The 16,351-nt window shown below is 40.0% G+C and overlaps 1 protein-coding gene across 13 annotated transcripts in view; it reads right to left on the bottom strand.

Moving 5' to 3' along the window:
- MYBPC1 (myosin binding protein C1) overlaps positions 1–14,844 on the bottom strand; it is a 66,933-nt gene extending 52,089 nt beyond the window's left edge. For 6 of the 13 annotated variants that reach the window (XM_056481995.1, XM_056481996.1, XM_056482000.1 and 3 more), the window contains exon 1: positions 14,708–14,843. In XM_056481995.1, coding sequence (XP_056337970.1) covers positions 14,708–14,732 — 25 coding nt within the window. In that variant the 5' untranslated portion in view covers positions 14,733–14,843. Of the gene's footprint in view, positions 1–14,707 lie in introns of all 13 variants that reach the window. The other 7 variants (XM_056482003.1, XM_056482006.1, XM_056482002.1 and 4 more) reach the window with 2 other exon arrangements.
- Positions 14,845–16,351: the final 1,507 nt, after the last annotated feature.

The following is a 16,351-nucleotide window of genomic DNA, read 5'->3' as shown; positions in this document are numbered from 1 at the left end:
TAATGTATTTCTAGTTTCTGTTTGCACTTGTAGTGATGGATTGACAGATAAACTGCTGGGTTTGATTTGTGACAGTGCTTAAAGGTGAAAACAGCAACCTTATGTTAAATACCTCCTCTTATTGTAACAAAGTGCACAAATCAGCATGTTCACTGAAGTTATTTTATATTTCAACATTTGAAAGTGTCACAGTCCAGTGATGCACGTTTAGACAAGGACTATGGCATATGATTAAAATTAAAAAAAAACCAAACAAGTCCAAGGATAATAACTAGTCCCAGCATATAATCTCACTGGGAGCAGTCCTGTTTCAGGACTAATCTAAATTATTTCCATTATAAAGGATTTTATGGACCACCAGAGTCAAACTGTCACATGCTTAGTGTAAGAACGTTCCCTGACTTGAGGGCTGAAAAACTGAATGAAAAACTGGAACAAAAGTCTGGTAATAGGGAATTCTGTGGAATGGACTAAACACCAAAGAAATAGTTTACAGATTCACATGAGAAACTGTAGAGTAATTGTGAATCCAGATTTTTTCTCCATTCATAGTTACAGAAGTACATAAAACAATCATTGCTTATTTAGAGTGTTTTCCTTGTGGTTTCCACTTTTCTGAAATGATGCTGCTAAATCAAACCTGACCATATGCAAGCTTTCACTCATTTCTTATGCTTTCACATAGGAATTAATCTCTAAAGAACACTGGAACCATGACCTTGAATAGAAGTAATTTAATAAAATATATGTTTACATGTCTATAGTCTTCTAAGTTTCTTCTTTTTCAGACTCAAAATTTCATGTATACAGGGATCTAGAAAGCTGCCAAGCATTGACAGTATTTAAGATGGATAGGTGAAGTTTAGTGGCCATAATCTGGTTATTAAGTTCCCATGCATTTTTAAAGTAATTTTTAGCCTACTCAGTCCACTAGGATGGAGTAATTGAGTTCCATTCTATTTCCATATCTTTCTTCTCTTACTGTATATCAAAGAAAATAATCCATAAGAGTTAGTTCCTGAGCACTTGTGCAGCTTACAGAAAAAAAGTGAGTATCTGTGCTGGCATCTCACACTTCACAGACTGGCAGTAGACCACAATTTGAGTACCAAATGTCATTGAATATTTTACTGAATCTTTTCTTCACTGATTTTTTTGCAATTGTAGTTTTCTAATTTATTTCATTATTAAAACCATACCAAACCAAAGATCCTAATTTGTGTGTTTTTTTAACTTCCAGGACTAAAATTTTGTGATGCTATCAAGCCTGCAAAATCTTTAGATAAAATTCTGCTTGTTAACCACTTATCAGACAAAAAGGTTTTGCTGAAATTTGTCACAGTGTTTACCAGTGTGAGATAATTCAGTTTACTGCCATTACTACACCTTCATGAGAAGGCTTTGTCAGCACAACTGTACTTGCAGAGCCTGAGACTGATCATGGTGACATTGATTTATCTTTTATTCTACATCTTGATGTGTTAAATTTTATTTCCACATTCAATAATAAAAATATTCTGTTTTGAAATGCCACTGCAAAAGTTGCTACACAACGAGGTATATGCAATACTGAGTGTTGCTGAAAAAAGTTCTTAGTGTGCATTTTCCTCCTAAAACATGGATAGTGAAAACTGTGGAAATCCCATACAGAATCAGCTTCTTTCTACAAACAATAGAGAGTCTCAAATTTTCCTCTATTATGGCACCATCTCAGTTTCTGTACCACCAACTTAATGCGAGTCTGAAACGATTCACAGCTCCTGAAATTCTGCATTCCTCACCTGTTCTCAGTCACCTGAGCCGTTCTTTAAAGCTGATTCACATGATGCACTACACGATTCTGGCTCAGGTTAAACAGAAAGGAGAAAACTGGCTGTGGAAATATTGCCAAGGATCTGGGTGCTCATGTCCGAGGGACAGAAGCAGCACTCCCATTTTTATGTTGTAAAGCCAACAAAAATAAAGGAGTCCTGAAACCCCGGGGAGCTGGGATGGGAGCCTCAGAGATTCGCTCCTGCAGAGCCGCACCTGGGATAACAAGGATCCGCCTCCCGGGCACACCGTGCCCTCGGGATAACCGGGATCCGCCTCCAGGGGCACACCCAGCCCTCGGGATAACCGGGATCCACCTCCAGGGGCACACCCAGCCCTCCGTGCCATCGGGATAACCGGGATCATCCTCCAGGGCTCATCCAGCTCCCCGTGCCATCGGGATAACCGGGATCCGCCTCCCGGGCACACCCAGCCCCCCGTGCCCTCGGGATAACCGGGATCCGCCTTCATGGCACACCCATCCCCCCGAGCTATCGGGATAACCGGGATCCGCCTCCCGGGCACACCCAGCCCCCCGTGCCCTCGGGATAACCGGGATCCGCCTCCAGGGGCACACCCATCCCCCCGTGCCCTCGGGATAACCGGGATCCGCCTCCAGGGGCACACCCATCCCCCCGTGCTATCGGGATAACCGGGATCCGCCTCCAGGGGCACACCCAGCCCCCCGTGCCCTCGGGATAACCGGGATCCGCCTCCAGGGGCACACCCATCCCCCCGTGCTATCGGGATAACCGGGATCCGCCTCCAGGGCTCATCCAGCCCCCCGTGCCCTCGGGATAACCGGGATCCGCCTCCCGGGCACACCCATCCCTCGGGATCTGCGGGACAAGGGGCATCTCGGCCACATCGAGCCAGCTCAGCTCCCATGCTCGGGAGTAAACAGAAAATGCAGGAGCTCGGCATAGCTCGCATTGCTTTCTTTCCAGTCCTACTTCAGCCACGGGAAATTCTTCTTTTAAATAACCCTAAACTAATTAATCTTTGATACATATGTACCAAAATAAATTAATCCACTCATCACAATAGTCTGATCCCACTTCAAAAGTATGGCAATACCTAGGCTTTATTCTCACTTTCCTATCCGTCTTTGCAATAATTAATTCATATTTTTTCTCTAGAAGCAAATACTTTCATTTATCTCAAGACATTCCCAAGGGCAAATTGAAAGCAAAAGACACCACGGTGTGATACCAGAGATAGAAGTACAGTGACTAATGCTAACATGCTTTCTGAAAGCTTCAAATGTAGTAAAGTAGACAAGGTCATTGGATAAAAAACTTCATAAGCCACAGAAGTGCTGCTCAGAAATGAAAGTAATCTATTCTTCAAATTTAACAATAAGTTTTTGATGGCAGTTGCACTTCTAATTATAGGATAAAAGTCAGCAGTAAAACTGAAAGGTCATTTATTTCAAGAGATGAGTACTGAACCAGAAATGAACTTCCTTTCAGATTTTTCCCAACCAGATGATTTCCCAACCAGCTCAGGAAAAATTTTACCAGTTTGGAAAAATTACTTTATTCTTGCTCAACCCAAAACACAGCACAGTTGTTTTGCTGAGCTCTCCTGAAATATTTCACTGTGAATTAAGAAAATCATTGGCAGTATTGTTTTATGGAAATCACATCATGGACCTGATGCTCTGCATAGCTGTAGGGAGTTCCACAAATGACTGTGTCCTGTTGTTCAGTGCACTCAGAGTGGTCCTGAGAGCCATGTGATTATGTGCAGAGAGTGGGAAATCATTCCACACAGGGAGATTGACCCTTGGGGGAAAGCATGACATCAGAATAAGGCCATGATGGCATGAATTCAGGCAATCTATCTTCTTTCAGTCATTTAAGGAAACATTTGAGACATGCTGATGTGTTTCATCTTCGCTAAAATTCAGAACAAAACATTTCAGTGATTTGAAACGAAACCCTGCTGGTGTTTCCGTTCCATGATTTTTGATCACAGACTTTTTTTTGATGTTCAGGGCAAAACTAGACATTCACATGTTGGTATTTGCCAAGGATTGAATCTATCAGCTTGTTATCAGCTCTTTGTCAGAGTAATATATGCTACAACTGGGTCTAAACATTGTCACGACCCTATCCAAATACCAAATAAGAAAAACATTTGCTAAACTCGATTTGACAGTGGGTGACAGATAATCTGATACTCTGTGATCTTTTCAAGAAGGAAGACTCTTCTCAGGCTTCCTTCAGATAAGAGCACTCCCCTGTCATCTGCACATCAAGCCTCAGCCTCCTGTTGAGAGGCAGAGTCCCCCAGAATGGGAGTGTAACAGGAGCCCAGGCTCAGGGCTCTCAGGCGCCTACATGATTAGGGACTGTTCCAAGTAGTTAATCACTAATAATCCATTACTTGTTTCACCCTCAGTCTTCCACCCAATACTGGTTTCCAGTCACCACACTTGTGGAAAACACCTCACTCAAGATGAAAAAGAGGGTGGTAGCATCCACTTGTTAGTTTGCTAAGGGTAACTCAAACTTAAAACTACAAAATTCAGTGGCTTCTACTTTTTGTGAGTTTCAATGTCCCTGTACATGCCAAGCAAAGTGAATTTGTAATCAAGCTTGGAGAAGAATTAAAAATAAATAAAAAGCCCAAACTGGCAATAGAGGACAGCTTTGTATCAGAGTTGGGTAGTAAATGCTAAAAGAATCAGAAATTGACCTAAAACTCAGAAACTTACTTCTTTATTGGGATTTTTATGTACTGACTTAAGGAGTTCTCTCTTTTTGTAAGCTTGTTTGCATGTAAATATTTATTTTTTTGCTTATATCCCAGGGCTTCAGCATTGTGCCAAGAAACCTTTAGTAGTATTTTGCTCATGTGAAAAGAAAGGACTCTTTCTGTGGGTGGAAATTTAGGAGACCTACACGAAAACATGGATGTGTCTTGGTGGGTGCTCACATATGGAATTACAAACATCCCTTGGTGTTTCAACTGTTAACATTTTCTACCTCTCAGTCTCATCCTGCATCAATGGAGATAACTGAGAACTGTATGCCTTCACTTAAAACCCAAACTCTTAGCTCAGCCTTTTGGGGATGTTCACACACAGCAGGATGTTTGCAGACAAGCTGTGGGGGTTTGCATCAGTAAATCAGTAAGTGATATGTAGGAGAGAAAGCTCTTGCAAAGCCTGACAGCAAAATGCATTTAAGATGCTGTTGTGAATTACACTCACAGCATGGGGCATATGGTTTCTCTCCAGCTATAAAAGCTATTGGTAAGAGAGAAAACTTCATTGCAAAACATGGAAATGCAAAACAAGGGCAAAGAAAAAGGGGCACAGGACAGAGGTCAGATTTCCCCTTTAAAAATAGGGCTAAGGAAAGCTTAGATGAAAGATTAGTAAGGCTGGAGGGAATGCCATGGAAAAAATGTCATCAGGCATCTGACCCTCTGTGCCTTCACTGAAGTCTGCATCTGTGGGGGAGTGGCCACCACAGTCTCCATTGGAATTACACCCTTCTTTGGGTCTAAAATAAGGTTTTTGACCTAGATACTATGTTCTTATTAAAAAAAAAAAAAAATATATATACCAAATGTGCTACAGTGTGTGTATGTATATCTCCATCTACACAAGTATCACAGGATGATACCCAGAAGCTATTAGTCTATAAATTACTCCATCTGCATGGCATTTCTCATGTGGTTATTCCTAGATATCTCAAGCCACAGATATTCTCCACACCACCTCCTGTAATTTTTACAGGAACAATGATTTAGTGGCAGTGGAAATGAAGAAGACTGTTGAAAAAGGATGAAAATGCAATGCTGCCTACCCCAAGGCGTGCAAATGGTTTGAGATATTTCATTTCAGTTCAGAAAACAGTGAAAGGTCCTGCCACACACCCAATCATCTCAGACTGATTAGAGGAAGTTTTTCCTCCTTCTAGAACTGTTGGAACTGATTCTAGGGGCCATAATTAGTGCCTTTCTTTTCCACAGGAAAGATCTCGTGGCAGAGGGCTATAAAAATAAACACAAAAATGCCTGAAAGTTGGAATTCAACAGCTGTTCAGCAGTTGTTTTACTGCTATTTCTAGTCCACTAGCACTCTGGAATAGGTGAGTATCAAGGAGTAATACCTCTCTCACTAGCTGAGCCAATAAACTTTTTATATGGGGTCTCTTTCAGTTTTAACTACATTTGTATTCAGTAATTTTGTCACAGCTTCAGGAATAGTCTGGAATAGGCTTTTGGTTTTGCTCAATCACTGCCTATCTCGTTCCATCCTGTCTGTTCAGTACAGAAAGGAAATGTCTCTTGCAATTAAGACATAGAGTTAAGATTTATAACCAGAAATCTGTAGGAAAAGGGAATCTTTATCTCTGTCTGTGGTCGACTGCAACCTACTCTTGGCGTAGATGACCAAAATTAGGAAGCTATTCTGGGCCTGCAAAGACAGGATGAGTGTATTTTAATACAGATCCGTCTCAGGAAGCATCATGCTACTACTGAACAATGTTTTCAGATGCTTCCTAAAACCACCATTTGATCCGACAGAGAATTAAATTAGAACAGAACTTTTTGTAGCAATCACCTGATCAAAATAACTTGCTGGAGCCATCACATATAAGGACAACTGCCCTAGGAAGTAGATCACATGCTATTTTCAATTAGTAACAAACTGGGAGAGCAAATTATGTAAGAACTATTCCCTAATCTCCAGGGAAGGGAGAGCAGTGACTATCTTGATCATTGATGCAAGATACAGCAGGACTCCCTTCTTGCTTCAAAGCCTGCACACTTTGGGGAGTGTGGCATGTGGAAGGGCTCTAAACTCTGAAATTAGTTACTCCCACCTTCTGGCAGAAAAGATACATACACTGACCAACTTACAAATTATTGTATTTGTGACAGCCTTTCCTGAAACAAACAACTTTATTCTGTGCTAAACCTCAGTCCATGAAGCAATTGTTAAGATGGTGGATTTTTTTTAATTTTTGAACTTTTCTGAAACTCTGTCATATTTGGCTTTCTGTTCAGCAGCCCTTCAACATTACTCCAGGAGGTCTAATGTCCTGAACTAACCTTCACCTAGCACTAAGAGAAAGCAAGGCCTGCAAAATCTCAGTATTATGACATCTAACACCACCATGGCTAACAGCAGCAGAGGCCACAGATTATTTTGTCACTTTGAACTGAAATACACATAAAGACACTTGGCCAACCAGCAGAGAGGGTTGTGGGTGTGGTTCTAACCCATGTGGGGGTAAAGCATCCCCCCCACCACCTTAGTCCAGGTCCCACTGACTCCTCTGTGGAGATGCTGATAGCAACACAGGCACAGGTGAGGGAAGTCAGAGAGAAACCACTCCCTTCAGTGTAGGTTGCATATTTTAGGATCTGAGAGCAGAAATTTATCTTCAGACTTCTTGAATGCAGAGTAACTTTCTGTCCCGCCCAGCCTCCCAGGAAGTGGTGAAGATTAGCTGAAACTTTCACCAAAGCATGCTTGCTAGAATGGCTTCCTAGGACATCACCTCCTGCTGGACACAGAACTGGATTTTTACTTTAATTCACTCTTCTCTAAGCTGCTTCCTCTTGGCTGAACATCTGCTAGTTCAGTGAGCTCTAGGAGCTAAGACCACACCAAAAAAAAAAAAAAGTAGTAAGTTCCAGAAATGGGAATTCTTGGAGTTTCCTAAATCTGCATGTGTTTTGTTGAACACTTTGTAGAATATTCAGAAACCTTGCATTATTTAACACAAAAAATTGGTTTTTTTGCCCATAGGTACAAATATCACTGGTGTAACCAGTCATTAATTAACAGCATGAAGCTGCTGCAGTAAGTGAGAGTAAGTTTGTATAAAAAGGATGAAGATTAATTACTATTGATTTGAACAGGAATACAAGTTTCTGTTTCCTCTCATTAAAGGAAAACAAAAATTTAATTCTGAGTTGATTAAAACACTCAGCCATGAAATAAAATATGTCAATGCCTTCTTATAAAAATAAAACAAGTAAAAGCATTGGATTCTCAAAAATAACAAAAGAATAGCAGTGGAACCTCTTTTCATTGGCATTATTTTATTTTTATCAATGGACAAAGCAGATTATAGAGTACAGGAGGGTGCATTTTTCTCTGCTCGAGGTCATCTGAGCCTAATTTACTCTCTTATTTATGGGGAAGAGCATCTGAGTATCACATGAAAATAATAATGGAATATAACTCTCTCCTTGTCTTCTGACAAAATGACCCTCAAACAGCAATTGAACAATGTAGAGAAGCCCTGCACTCTCATTGTTATGGTGCTCAGAAAGAGGGAGGCACATGAATGTGTCTATGATGTGAGCTGGGAGCCCAAGCTGCCATTATAATCAATGGAATTAGATTTCTATTCACTGTGAAATAGCTGCTTATGGCTCAATTTTCATACACACAGGTGATCAAGGACACTCAGACCCTGTAGGGAGGCCGTCTGTTTTCCAGCTGCTATTCCATGGTGCTGCAGTCCTCCCCCAGGTCCTGAGTCATATCTGCCAGCCCAAGATGGGTATTCTGTGTATCTCAGGGTATCTTATGTGGCAGTAGGGCACCTGTGTTTAGGCACCTGCTGGCTGGTCAGCTGAGCAGCAGCAGACTGGGCACCTCTGACTTCAATGAGCGGCTGACTCGGCTGGGAGCGGGAACACCGAGTCCACTGGCACCTACTTCCAGCTGGGTATCTGGTTCCCAGATCTTCTGTGACCGTGTAAAGACCATGAGGATCTTTGTAGGGCTGCAAAGTTACCAACTTTTTCAATGGACTAACATGGACATTCATCTCGGGCAACTCCTCCCATCCAGAGCAAAAGAACAAAACCCCCTGGTGTCATAAAGTGAATGATGATGGAATGATGGAAGAATAGCCTCGACTTTAGATTCTCTAACAGCAGTGAAAAAGAGAAACCTTTTGTTGAAGTCTTCAGAAACAGCACCTCATTTGTGGCTGAGAGCAGAGAGAGTGGCTGGGTGGGACAAGAGGGGCTGTTTCTCAGTCACACAGTTTGTCAGACTCAAGGGATAAACTGCTTGCAGTGGGACTGAGAAAACTCTAATTAACAATCTTATCCACTTCTCTTTTACTTCATTTTTCAGATTTTTATATTCAGGACAAAGTCATATCAGTGTCTGAATAGGAACAATCCTTTTTTTTTTTTTTTTAATTTTTTTTCTTTTTCATTTTAGAGAAATTATTAAATTAGGACCTCTCTTTGCGTTCCCATGAATGATGAGTCTAGTATTCATCCCAAGGGAAATTTCCCCAGATAATTTATTTTCAAACTTGATTTGCTTTTCCCCTTTAAGGAACACTCTGGATGTCCCCTGATGAAGCATGAAATCCACTCCATGACTTATTTTCCAATGACTGTTGATGTGTTAGGCAGCTACAAATGTTTTCACAACTGAAGTCCCCCCAGATCTCTGTGCTATTGTTTGGTTATTTATTTATTGTTGGCAACCACTTTGTTTGGTAGTCCTCTGAAATTAATATGAAAAACTCATTCAGTTTTTCATGGAACAGAGGAGTACTGTAGCATGGTTGGGTTTTTTTTGAGCTCTCTTAAAGTGATATATTTAGGAGGTATGAGGGGAAAGAACTGGGTAGGCCTTTATTTATCTTCCCAACAGGTGCAGTATAGGGAGGCACAAAGACAGCGTTTGCTAAATTCAGTTTTGCCAAGTACAAAGCGCTCTCTTATCCACTGAAAGGCTGTTCCCTGCTGTCCTCCTAAACTCAATGAGCTTTTCATTTTAGTGTGACAGTATTAAATATTTTATTCTTGTGCACAGATGTGCTGTTTTTCACACACGGTGGACAAGCTTTACAACTCAAGTAAGAACAACAGCAAGTCAGCCAGATCAATCTTGCCCTATCCTCCTTCAGCAGTATTAAAATAAAGTCAATACATTGTACAAGAAAAAAAATAATTGTATAGTGCCTTCAATTTATACCATAGTAAACCAAAACATAATAGCCCAAAGATAAATCATGCTGAATTTTCAGTCAAATTAATTTGATTGAAAAAGTTGTCAGAAAATTAGCAACGATGGAGGCAGAAGGTCAAAGAACAAATCTGAGATGCTCTGGTATCTCAGAAGGAAGTGTGGGAGCCACACTCAGAAGCTAGCAATGGGAGGGCAAAGGCAATCTAAGAACAATTCAGTTCCCAGTGTGCAACTGGATCCGAGCAGGAGGAGCTGCTCCGTGGGGCGAGGGAGGAGAGCGCAGCCCACCCTGACGGATCTGGTTACAGCAGGGAGGCGTGAGTTTGCTTTCCATTTGGGAGGGCCCAAAATTTATTAGCTAGAGGTGATGAAGAGAAACTTTCTAAAGAATTGAGAGGGAAAATAAGATAAGGGGTTAGGGTTTCACTCTTTCGTCATCCACCAAAAGTCATTTACCTGTGATTTGAATGTGGAGCTTTGCAAATGATGCATTGGGCCTGACTTTGAGTGTGGTTTGGCTCTGAGACTGAGAATGAAGTTAAAAATAATGGGAATGCACGCATTCCCATTGTTAGTGCTGCAGAGGGGCAGTGATGATGGCAGAAGATGGATGTCTGCATGCTTTTCTTCTGCATCACTGTGCAGCACGGAGAGAGCAGCTGCACTACCAATGTGGTGCCACATGAAAGGGTTATACAGGTCCAGTCTTCTGCATGGAAAGCACCAAACAATGCTGAAACATTTTCACGTGCTGGGATCTTGAATTTCCAGGAAAACTTTCCATCAGCAGTTTAAACTTTGACACAAGCCAAATCTCTACAGTGAAGCAGAATTCCCATTCAGCTTCTTTTTTGCGTATGAAAAATTGTCTAACCTTGAATGAATAAACTATGTTATTAAAAAAAATCTGATTTTAATTACCTCCTAACCAACCTTCATGCTTAGATTGTTTTCCCACCAGCATGCTGTTCTACATGTCTACTTATGTGATTTATATGACTAAGTGACTTGTTTGACAGTGATTGTTATCTTGATGCACAAGACAGTTGTATTATTTGGAATATTGTAAATTTAATGCAAATATAATGATTAAAAAAACCTCACAAATAAACAAAACTGATTATGTTTAAAAGCAAATTCAAGTAAAGGCTGTTTCCACTGGGTGCCTTAGTGGAGAGCAATGTTGCCCCATCTCCAAAGCAGTCTGCACTGGTATTTATGTTTGTTTGCCTCCTTGCACAAACTGCTTCATGTTTTACAGATTGTTCTTCTAACAGACAGTATATGCAAGTAGTTTTCTTCACAACTTTTTACATCTATGCTATTTGTAGATTGAATAAAATTTTTCTGAAACTCTATTTTAAGTAGAAACACTGATTTTAATTTTGATTCCTTGCCAAAATGTGGATGCTCCAGGCAGCATCATTCAAGCAGAGCTTGCAAACACTTAGAAAATGAAGTTGGCAGACAGTTGATAAATGCTTTGGCTCAAAATTTGGAATGGTTGCTTCACTCATGGCCATGCATTATTTCCTAGATTGGGGAGAATAAATAAGGCAAATTTACAGAGCTGCTTACTGGGGACAGACTTGCACCTGTCCCTGTGGGATGATGCCCACAAATAGTTTGAAAAGGTTGCTCTTGAGAGACTTGGCACTTTTACAAAAGCCTGTCCAAATGCCACGGCCTGTGACAGCTTAAGAGGGCACCTAATTAATGAGCAGCTCTTATTATGAGTATTGGTTAAAGGAAAGGGGGGAGAGGAAAGATTGACTGAGTGATTGCAATAAATTGCAGGAAGTAATTATGTGAGGGAAGGTTATTTTATTAGTCACCAGGAAAGCTAAAGGCTGTTAAATTTAAATGCACTGGTTAAGATCTTTAGCTACTCAGTCCCACCCCAGTCATCCACTGGGATCCATTAACCCATTGATTTAAACTTCACCTTGCACTTACATTTTTGAGCCAGCTAAGGCAAAACTGTAGTACAACACCATGACCAACAAAGAAGCTACAGCTGATCTTATATACAGGACTCAACTTTTTAGGAGTACCATAAAGGCCTTAAATAATTAGTCATGGAAGCCTGTTTCTACAGTGACAAATTCCATCAGGCTGAAGCTCTCCAGCAACCTTCTCTAAGCTGAGTGGTGTGTTTAATTTGGTGATCCTATTTGTTAAGAGCACTTTGTGAGGCCACACTGTCACCAAGTCAGGAATTTTCTCACTTTGTTAATCTAATAATCTTAAAATAGCTCAAAGAGCACTTGGCCTGAAAAAAAACCTGGGTGCTTGTTACAGCACTGTCTCTGAAAAATTGAGCTATGTACTTCAGGGACTGTAGCAATAAAAAACCACAAATCTGAGATTTTTCTAATCATTCAAGTGTTAGCCAGTTTCTGATTTCTCAACTACTTGCTTGTGTGTACTGTTTTTAATTTGCAAGACCCATGCAAATGAGGAGTATGGGATAATTCAAGTAGGTTGCTTCTGTTGGAAATGTCAGAACTGTGCTCAGGTGCCTGTGTGATGCAGAAACCCTAAGTCTCTTTTATTTTCCCCTCTGTTTTCTGTTGTAGTCCTTCAATAAGCTCACCAAAGATTTCTTTGACATTCCTTCCAGTGGTAATTTCCTTAATTCGTCAGTCTGACTGATCCTTCATTGATTAATTTTCTTTAACCCTTGATGCCTTGGAAATTACCTTGAGAACAGGCATTTGATGAGCATGTGAGGTTCTGAATTCTTGCTGGTAGAGCTGGTGCAAGTAGATCTTGTATGAGTAGCAGTACTGTATTATTGTTGGTACCAAATTCTCCTGCCACTAAGACAGTAGGCACTCACACTTACAATACAAGTACTGTCAACAGCTCAGGGAAGTTCTTTATCAACAAAAAAAATCTTTAGGAAGCAGCTAATCCCTAAAGTACAATAATATAAACCTGTTACTCCCCTGACCTCATGGCTGCAAATAAACTGGGTTCAATAAGGAACAACCAGTGTACAACTCAATCACATCACTTCTCCAGAGCTCACTAATTGTGAGTTCTATTAAGGCAGAATGCTTCAATAATTTTTAGGCCCTGAACATCATAAATCACATTTTTTCCACTGTCAGTATAATGTCCAGAGCTGCTAAACTTGTTTTGTAACACAAACATGAAGCTGGATTGGTAATCACTGCATTGTAGGAACATCTTTGAAACAATCTAATTTTAAACAGAAAAAGAAACATGAGACTCCAAACTAATTTTCTTCAAAGCACATATCTTTTGAAAGTGCATAAATATTTTAGGGTTGAGTTTTTTTTGAGCTGACAGCCACAGAATGCATTCTGATTAAAGTGTATAATACCCAGTCAAATAACAGATCAAATAAAAAGGACACTTAATACATGTGTAAATAATTTGAATTACAAATAAGACACTCTAGAAGGGGCTTGGCTCTAGGTTTGATATGGAGGATTAGGCTCCTGTATTAATACATGCACTTGGTGTGGCTATTTTCAGAAGGATACTTCATCTATCATTGTCCTCGAGCTCTGAGGAGGGCCAGCAAGTAAAGTGATCACACTGGTCTGTCAACACTGCTTGCTTAAGACTCAGTCGTGAAAAATTTGGTTTTCATGTGCCCAGACAAAGAAGGTGCCAAAAATGAGTAAAGTTCCTGACAGTAGCTCTGCTCTTGCCTTCCACAACACCAGAAAATATTTCAAAAAAACCTTGTTAAAATGTTTGTAAACTTGTTAAAAGCCAATGCTACTGATAAGTCAGTGTTAAATCAAATGTACCTTTTCAAGCTACACACTAGAAGATCTTTCAAGCTTGATGGGAAATAAATGCTAATTAATGACTTCTATACTTCCCATACCTTAAAGATTACCTTAAAAGATTAAATTCAGTTTTGCATTTGGGAATGTGTTCAGGAAGCTGTGTGTATAGCTTTCATTCACCAATATTTGAAAAGAACATATAGTCTGCATATTATGGCTTTGCAAAAGTTCTTTATGTAGTCAATGTCAAAAAATAGTCACCACAAATTCTTACCAAAACATACAGATTTGAAAGAAAATACAAGGACAAATTTTGTAAATAGAAGAAGCTTATTTAGCTTAAATTTTCAAAATGGTAGAAAAATAAATATTAGCTTTTAAAAGATTATTTTAGAATAGACCCTGAATATTTTTCATTGTTTTCCTCAGCCTCCAATGGCAATTCTGTGTCTCAGTAGCAGACTACATACTCAGTTTCTTTGCTATGAACTTAATAGCATCACAGAAGGAGCCAATATTACTGACTGTAACTATCCTTTTGAAACATAAAATAATAATTTCTGTAATGTGGTAAAATTAATTATTCCAGTTATTATTTGAGTTGTAATTTATTATTATAATTATTTATAATTATTAATTATCATTCTTCAGTTATGCATTTAGATGTATAGAATATATTTTCATCAGAACTGTAAAACTGTTTCATAAGCACATCCTTCCCATTCAATAACTATTAGAAAACTGAATGAAAAATATATCAATGTCCTGACTCTTTAAATAGTAAGAAATGTATTTTCCCTCTTTTCCAGAGTTTAGATATCTTAGAAGAGAGGAACCACAAATTGTACAACAGAAATCCTGTAGTCTTTAAAAAATGAAAACAGCTTTTTCCCAATCAAGTAGCTTCTCAACATCCATTCAAAGCCATAGTTTATTGTCTAAAAGAGTTTGTGCTATAGCACTGCCCAAAAATCATTTCTTAGTCTAAAAAGATCAGTATCTCTAATGATTTAGAGATGTTATGTGGCTATTGTTCTTGATATGGTTTGTGGCTGATATCTGCCAGGTGGTCTCAAAGGTGTTCCATGTGCGTGCACACTCATAACTCCTGCAATTAAGAAATGCTCAGGTAATGATCTGTCATGCTTACCATCTTTCTTGGTGGGTTCTGGCATTGTTACAAGGATTCTTTATTCCCAGAAACCTTTCAGATGCAGCAAGTAGTAGCCCCAAGTCCAGCGGAGAGTGTGTGAGATCAGTGTGACAAGCAGAGGGTAAGAAGAATTCCTCTGCTTTATATACTGCGGCTGAAATATCAATCAAAGTAGCACCTCCTCTCTTTTCAATGCAAACACTTTGAAAATTGACAGTTATGGGAAACCCTTCACATCTGTTGTCTGCAGCCTCTGCTCCCTTGGCTTTTGGAAGGAATCTCTGCTGCATTGCATGGGGCTGATGAGAGCATCTATAACTTTCTAAATTCAGCCGCACAGCCTGCTCTCTGTGTCCCTCTCTGTAACATGCAGACACGTATGCACACGCAGACAGAGGCTGAAAAACTGACTGCCAGGCTATTAAAGAGCCTCTCCTGCCTGCAAAACCTGGAGAAAATGCCTGTATACATTTATGCCTCCTCCCTCAACATAAAAGCATCAAGTAGGCAGCATGCCTGCAGTGTAACCTCATTTTTTTCCTGTAAGAGAACATGGTGTGCAAAGACACAGTGAGAAGTAGAGTGTCTCCCAGTATTAATGAAAAGTATTATTGTGCTCCTGTTTTCAGCAGTGAGGATACTCAATATTTCCCTTCTGTTTACCTATGGTACGTTTTCTTGGGTCCCTTCCCTTTAGCCACTTTCATTTTGTCATTGGTAGAGACTATAATGTTCCTTTCACCATGAGCAATTCATTAACTGGAGAGATTGCTGCTGAGAGTTGAGATGTTCTCCACTCATCCAGGAGATCCAACACTGCTTGCCTTTGCCAAGCCAGGAAACCAGACAGAAGGAATGGAAATCCTATCTGTAGCACACGCACAGAACCACTGAACTAAGCCCCTGGGTTGCCCTCCTCTTAGACTCCCACTTGAGTAGGGAAGAGAAAGGCAGGTCAGAGTGATTCACAGAGCTAGACAATACTAGGATTTACTTCCTTGTGCTCTTTTAGGATTTTGAGACAACAGTGTAGTAATTAGCACAGTAGATGAATGGTCCTCAAAGGTTTAATGCTATTGAAGCACATGTTCTAACCTTAATCAGGTATAAATAAGAACTAGACTACTAGAAAGACTGCTCAGTGTATGAATGTACCCAAATGTTATAGAAAACCTATCTTACATCTTTGAATAAGATTTGGAGATGCAATAGCAGTAGGGTGCCTGATTATTCTGTAGCCAATGCATGAGGGTTTCCTCTGCAATCTGTTTTTTTCCTGGCTAATTAACCTTTTATAGACATCTTATAAAGGATGGGAATTTTGTTCCTTTCTTAAAATACTATAATGTGCCTGTAAAATACAGAGATAGGCAAGACTTTAGTCTACAGGAACTTAAACAAGAAGTATTAAAGCTATCTTCCTCCTTTATTTCACATCACTATCATGGTAAAGCTGCTTGTATCACTGAAATAATTCCTGTCTTGGAAAGGAAAGAGCACTGCCCTAGGAAGGTAACTGGGGGTTTTGTCCCTCTGTGTGAGTGGGGTGGCAGTAGGGAAGCAGTGTATGAACCCCAATAACACAGCAGAGATCACTTTTCTTTTCCCTTTCCTTCTGCCTGCATCCAGAACCAACCTCTG

The sequence above is a fragment of the Oenanthe melanoleuca genome, chromosome 1A (assembly GCF_029582105.1).
Source record: "Oenanthe melanoleuca isolate GR-GAL-2019-014 chromosome 1A, OMel1.0, whole genome shotgun sequence".
NCBI lineage: Eukaryota > Metazoa > Chordata > Aves > Passeriformes > Muscicapidae > Oenanthe > Oenanthe melanoleuca.
Note: the sequence above shows the minus strand (reverse complement) of the source record. Positions and strands in the feature narration are given on the sequence as shown.